Below are 7,500 nucleotides of genomic sequence, written 5' to 3' on the forward strand. Positions count from 1 at the left end.
TGAAAGCATATGGCTCGATGGCCGCGGGGGGAGAGCATATGGCTCGATGGCCGCGGGTGGAAAGCATATGGCTCGATGGCCGCGGGGGGAAAGCATATGGCTCGATGGCTGCGGGGGGGGTGAAATTGATTATGGATACACGCACATCACAGTCTACGTCCCAAATGACACCCTATTCCCTATGTAGTGCACTCTATGGGTCCTGGTCAGAAGTAGTGCACTCTATGGGTCCTGGTCAGAAGTAGTGCACTCTATAGGGAATAGGATGCCATTTGGGATACAGAACGCATCTCCCAGGCAGGTGTGAACCAAAGACTGGATGATTGCTGATGTAGGGAGACGAAGGTATCTACATATCAGAGATGACTAAGTTTTAAAGGATGGATGAGTCCTATTGGGAGTGAGTCTACAACACAGGTGTTTATCACTTCACACTTTAAATCCTCCGCAGATGGAGAGATGGATCCAGTTGATATATTGTGCAAACTTGCGCTCACACACTCGTGGAGGAATGACACACAGACACACCTCATTCTGCAGATGAAGGATCGTCTGGAGCCCATGCACATCCTCATAGACGACTGTTGCCCCTCTTTCTTCACTGTTCCTGTCTTCAGGTCCAGGATACGCCCTGAGGAGACAGAGAACATGAGATGAGAGACGCTCACACACACACACACACACACACACACACACACAGCCTTGCGGCATGCTGAGGTCCGGGAGTGAGCTGTGCCACCCTTTCTGTCAGGAACATTTTTGTTCGTCAGTGTATCCCTCCCTTCGTTTCTCATTAAGTGTTTGGAGAGGAAAAACAATGTAATTCCTCATATTTAGTCTAATGTAATAAATGGAGAGAATATCTCTTCCTTTTCACTCTGTCTGTCTTCCTCTCCACCCCATTTAGACTATTAGCTGCATCATTACTAGTCTGTCGGAGAAACATGTCTACAGTAATTCCAGACAAATAAGATGTGTGTGTGTGTGTGTGTGTGTGTGTGTGTGTGTGTGTGTGTGTGTGTGTGTGTGTGTGTGTGTGTGTGTCCTGCAGCGATCCGTTCCAGCTGACCCCAGTGTTTTTAATCCAGAGGAATTCCTCCTCCACACACAGTCAGTCTGAGCTGCGTTGCAACTAATTTGTTTGTTAGATGACTGGGGGCTTAGATCATGCTAACAGCTATCGAGTTAGCTAGCGCCAGCCAGAGGTTATTCAGCAGGACAAGGAGAGGATTCAAGCCACACACACACACAACACGTTGTACACTCTCCACAATTCACATTCCATTCAAGGCCGAGGGGGGGGGGGGGGGGGGCATTTGACAAGGAAAGTTGATGACAGGTGGGAGGGGGGCATTTGACAAGGAAAGTTGATGACAGGTGGGGGGGTTTAATGTTCAAGCTGGACATTTGGACAACCTGCCAGTAACATTAGTGTAATGAATGAAGCATTAGACAATGTTAACTCTCCAAACTCCCAAAGCATTGATGTGGTCATCTATACTGTTCTATTATTGCAGTGGCTCCTCAAGGAAGGGAGGCGGTCAGTGTTTGACCCCAGCTAAAGGCTGGATTGTAGTTTTGGCTACAGTCTTGTATTGGAGAGGATACAAGGATCTCAGCTCCCTCTCTTCCGGAGACTGACCCATGGAGGTCAAACGAGAGCTCTGGACGAATACAACCCATCTTAGCGCGGACATTGCCATTGAAGGTTTCCACCATTTTAAAGTAGGAGATGAGGCCTCTTCCTACCTCTATGGACTGACCACTATGTTTAGATAAAGACATTATCTCCTTGGGGCTCTGGGATGACATATGACTATTATCATTGGCCAATTAGGTCAGGAGTCCAATGAGAAGGCTCTGGTTTCGAACATGTTGAAAGGCTTTACCACATATCTCCTAGGGTCTTTCTCATGGATTATTGACAGGTTTTCAAGCTCCATTGGTTCGAGTAAAAAAAAAACAACAACACTGCTCTGAAACACTTCTCTAAAACCCACATGCACAGGTTATTTACCATTATAAACTGGGTGGTTTGAGTCCTGAATTCTTATTGGCTGACAGCCGTGGTATATCATACCGTATACAACGGGTATGATAAAACATGTATATTTACTGCTCGATTTATGTTGGTAACTAGTTTATATGTGACCAATATACCAAGGCTAAGGGCTGTGTCCAGGCACTCTGCACTGCATTGTGCATAAGAACAGCCCTTAGCAGTGGTATATCAGCCATATGCCACACCTCAGACCTTATTGCTTAATTATTACCATGGTTTACCATGAAGAGGATGGAGACAGGAGATGAGGTTATTTACCACTATTATTACCATGAAGAGGATGGAGACAGGAGATGAGGTTATTTACCACTATTATTACCATGAAGAGGATGGAGACAGGAGATGAGGTTATTTACCAGTATTATTACCATGAAGAAGATGGAGACAGGAGATGAGGTTATTTACCACTATTATTACCATGAAGAGGATGGAGATTAGGTTATTTACCAGTATTATTACCATGGTTTACAATGTAGAGGATAGAGACAGGAGAGTAGAGGTATGTTTCCCAAACAAAACACCAGACCAGGAACACATTGGCTACATCATATGTTATTTCCCCTGAGAGATCAACACACCCCCACACACTAAGACACCAACAAGTGCAAACAAGTTTGTTTGTGTGAGAGTGAGTTTCCTCTGCTGTGTTTGTGTGACCTCATGTTCTAACTGACGGAGGTTAGGCTTGGCTGGGCTTCCAGGACAGCAGAGAACAGGCGACAGGAGAGAAGTCATCACACACACAGGGCTTGGGTTTCGGTAAATGACTTAACAAGGTGATAGTTTAATCAGTGAATTCCAGGGCTGTGTCTGGAGGAGATGACTAAGATGTTCTCTTGTTAGCAGGAAAGCTGGCGGGCTAGCTGCTGTGTATGTGTGTGTGTGTTTATGTGTGAAGCTATCCTCTGTTTCTCTCCATCTGTCAGTTGAGCGCCACAGGTAAAGTTTATCCTGGAACTAATTCCATGTGAAACACTGCAGGGTAGAGGGAGAAGAAAGACACTGCTGCACATGTCTGGACACCATCAGCTGTGTTAGTGTGTTGATTTGTGTTGAGCTCCCGTTTATATAGTGTGTGTGTGCGTGTGTGTGTGTGTGTGTGTATGTGTGTGTGTGTGTGTGTGTGTGTGTTATCCCCATTGGTCAGGGATGGTCTCCACTTAGTGATGATTTCAGGGAAAGCGGGAGGAAATGAAGGGATCAATACACTCCACACAGGAAGGGCGATCAGCTGGAATGACGGCATCCCAGGGAGATCCAAGGAAAGTGGAGCAGCAAAGACATGCAGACATTTGTAGACTGTGTGTGATGTGTGTGTGTGTGTGTGTGTGTGTGTGTGCCAACTACCGTCCAGTTTAAAAACCATGTGTTTCTATGTGTAGTGGCTAGGGGTTGTTTAAGGTCTAGGTGCGCCACACACAAACACGTATGTACACACATACAGAAGGAATGTGCGGTATGTGCTGTCAAACCATGTGTGTCTATGGAGTGTGACACTCAGAGATAAGATAAAGCAGTGACAGGCCACTGAAGTCCTCAACAGCTGCCATGTCAGATATAAAGTAAGTCGGAAAGATAATGGACCTATATACAGTATATTTAAATAATATTATCTTCGAGAACTAAGAATCATCAAAATAAAAACTAGACAGTCAGAGAGAATCTAAAACATGTCAACGGTGCCTCCACTGATTTTGTTATAATGTTTGAGTCACACAAAATAAGAACAAGGCATTAGCCATGGCAAAACGTGTGGAATTGCACAAAATTTTCAGTGTAAACTTACACTTTGCCACTGCTATGAAAGTAAGTCTAGGGGAAACATGAATACAGATTTGTTTATATTTGCAAAAATATTATCTTTGAGAACTAAGAATCATCAAAATAAAAACTAGACAGTCAGAGAGAATCTAAAATTCTCCTGTCATGGCACCAAGGTGCCTCCACTGATTTTGTTGTAATGTTTGAGTCACTCAGATAGCATAAGAACAAGGCATTAGTGGAACATGCAGCTGATAGTGTACATGCAGTAAATACACTATCCAGAAATCGCTCCTCGTTCCTGGTTGCTAACAAATAGTTTGTCTAATTTCAGTTTGTGACAAAACAATCAAGTATAGTGTAGAGAATCATTGTACAATCTAAACCTGTGAAATATATTTTCTATAATAAATATTGTATTTTCAGCTGTTTAAAGCTGCTGTACAAAACCAAACGCTAAAGATGCAAAAACTAAACTTTAGAACTGCAAGCATAGAAATAGTGGACATAGAACAGGTCTACTGCTTCTTAGACTTTAAATGAGATCTATAACTCAGATTTCTATGTGAATTTGGTCAGGTCGCCCAAAAAGTTACATATTGCAGCTTTAATGTCAAGGAATGACGAGCACAGAATTGTTGAAGATATACCTGATCACGTCCTAATATGGAGAACAACTATTGTTACGGGAAATCAAACTGCATGCCTAGGTCGCGTTACCACTGGTTTAAATCAAGAGACATGCAATGTCATAAGTATGGACCCTGGGAGTTTAGACCAAGACCCACCAACTACATAGAGTTTAGTTGCTGCCAACTGCTAAACAGTAGCTTCCCATGCAAAGTGGAAGTACAATCATCATTTACAGAGAAGGGAGGTTTAGAAGTTTGTTATACACATAATATTTAATCATGGTTCTGGAAGAGTAGAGCCAGCTGTCTTGACTTGGTTGGTTTCACACACAAACATGCATGTATTTGACATAGATTCACAAAATATGCACACACCTACACACCCATTAGTGTACCAACTAGTTTCCATTAGTTGGTAATATGAAAAGCAGATAAATAAAACTGGCACCGGCCAATAAACAGGAATAAAAAAAAGACAGCAAAATAATGGTTCTATTCATTGATGGAAATACCAGTCGACGGAAATACATTTGATCTATAAGTGTTTATTATTGGGGGGGGTAGAAAAGCTTTAAAAATGTAGATAGATTGTAGCTTCCATACATGTAATTGTCTGCATCATTTCCAATCCCCCATATTTTTTTTTGTATATATGTAACGGATGTGAAACGGCTAGCTTAGTTAGCGTGGGCGCTAAATAGCGTTTCAATCAGTGACGTCACTTGCTCTGAGACCTTGAAGTAGTAGTTCCCCTTGCTCTGCAAGGGCCGCGGCTTTTGTGGAGCGATGGGTAACGATGCTTCGAGGGTGACTGTTGATGTGTGCAGAGGGTCCCTGGGTCGCGCCCGGGTATGGGCGAGGGGACGGTTTAAACTTATACTGTTACATTGATGCTGTTGACCCGGATCACTGGTTGCTGCGGAAAAGGAGGAAGGTCAAAAGGGGGGTGAGTGTAACGGATGTGAAACGGCTAGCTTAGTTAGCGTGGGCGCTAAATAGCGTTTCAATCAGTGACGTCACTTGCTCTGAGACCTTGAAGTAGTAGTTCCCCTTGCTCTGCAAGGGCCGCGGCTTTTGTGGAGCGATGGGTAACGACGCTTCGTAGGTGTCAGTTGTTGATGTGTGCAGAAGGTCCCTGGTTCGCGCCCGGGTATGGGCGAGGGGACGGTTTAAAATTATACTGTTACATATATATAGATTTTTATTATAAGCCACACACACAGTACCAGTCAAAAGTTTGGACACACCTATTCATTCAAGGGGTTTTCTTTACTTTTTTCTACATTGTAGAATAATAGCGAAGATATCAAAACTATTAAATAACACATGGAATCATGCAGTAACCAAAAATATATTTTATATTTGAGATTCTTCAAAGTAGCCACCCTTTGCCTTGATGACAGCTTTGCGCACACTTGGCATTCTCTCAACCAGCTTCACCTGGAATGCTTTTCAAACAGTCTTGAAGGAGTTCCCACGTGCTGAGCACTTCTTGGCTGCTTTTCCTTCACTCCGCGGTCCAACTCATCCCAAACCATCTCACTTGGGTTGAGGTCAGGTGATTGTGGAAGCCAGGTCATCTGATGCAGCACTCCATCACTCTCCTTCGTGGTAAAATAGCCCTTACAGGTGTGTTTTGGGTCATTGTCCTGTTGAAAAACAAAATGATAGTCCCACTATGCGCAAACCAGATGGGATAGAATATCGCTGCGGAATGCTGTGGTAGCCATGCAGGTTAAGTGTGCCTTGAATTCTAAATAAATCACTGACAGTGCCACCAGCAAAGCACCCCCACACCTCCTCCTCCATGCTTCACGGTGGGAACCACACATAAGGCGATCATCCGTTCACCTACTCTGCGCTCCACAAAGACACAGCGGTTGGAACCAAAAATCGCAAATTTGGACTCATCAGGCCAAAGGACCGATTTCCAGCGGTCTAATGTCCATTGCTCGTGTTTCTTGGACCAAGCAAGTCTCTTCTTATTATTTGTGTCCTTTAGTAGTGGTTTCAACCATGAAGGCCTGATTCACGCAGTCTCCTCTGAACAGTTGATGTTGAGATGTTTCTGTTACTTGAACAGTGAAGCATTTATTTGAGCTGCAATCTAAGATGCAGTTAACTCTAATGAACTTATCCTCTGCAGCAGAGGTAACTGTGGGCCTTCCTTTCCTTTGGCGGTCCTCAGTTTCATCATAGTGCTTGATGGTTTTTGCGACTGCACTTGAAGAAACTTTGAAAGTTCTTGGGATTTTACAGATTGACTGACCTTCATGTCTTCAAGTAATGATGGACTGTTTCTCTTTGCTTATTTGCTTATTTGACTAAATAGGGCTCTCTTCTGTATACCGCCCCCACCGTGTCACAACACAACTGATTGGCTCGAAAGCATTGAGGAAAGAAATTCCACAAATTAACTTTTAACAGGGCACACCTGTTAATTGAAATGCATTCCAGGTGACTACCTCGTGAAGCTGGTTGAGAGAATGCCAAGCTGTCAATAAGGCAAAGGGTGGCAACTTTGAAGAATCAATGGCACGTTGTGTTAGCTAATCCAAGTTTATCATTTTAAAAGGCTAATTGATCATTAGAAAACCCTTTTGCAATTATGTTAGCAGAGCTGAAAACTGTTGTTCTGATTAAAGAATCAATAAAACTGGCCTTATTTAGACTAGTTGAGTATCTGGAGCATCAGCATTTGTGGGTTCGATTACAGGCTCAAAATGGCCAGAAACAAAGAACTTTCTTCTTAAATGAAGGCTATTCCATGAAATTGAAGATCTTGTACAACACTGTGTACTACTCCCTTCACAGAAGAGCGCAAACTGACTCTAACCAGAATAGAAAGAGGAGTGGGAAGCTCCGGTGCACAACTGAGCAAGAGGACAAGTACATTAGAGTGTCTAGCTGAGAAACAGACGCCTCACAAGTTCTCAACTGGCAGCTTCATTAAATAGTACCCACAAAACACCAGTCTCAACGTCAACAGTGAAGAGGCGACTCCGGGATGCTGGCTTTCTAGGCAGAGTTGCAAAGAAAAAGCCA

General features: G+C 43.5%; 1 protein-coding gene across 1 annotated transcript in view; it reads right to left on the reverse strand.

Annotated features, from left to right (window-relative positions):
- LOC139384609 (aryl hydrocarbon receptor nuclear translocator 2-like) overlaps positions 1–7,500 on the reverse strand; it is a 62,459-nt gene that overhangs the window by 28,141 nt on the left and 26,818 nt on the right. The window contains exon 7 of the mRNA XM_071129429.1: positions 529–631. Within this exon, the coding sequence (XP_070985530.1) occupies positions 529–631 (103 nt within the window). The remainder of the gene's footprint in view (positions 1–528; positions 632–7,500) is intronic.

This window comes from Oncorhynchus clarkii, chromosome 26, assembly GCF_045791955.1.
Source record: "Oncorhynchus clarkii lewisi isolate Uvic-CL-2024 chromosome 26, UVic_Ocla_1.0, whole genome shotgun sequence".
In the NCBI taxonomy this organism is placed as follows: domain Eukaryota; kingdom Metazoa; phylum Chordata; class Actinopteri; order Salmoniformes; family Salmonidae; genus Oncorhynchus; species Oncorhynchus clarkii.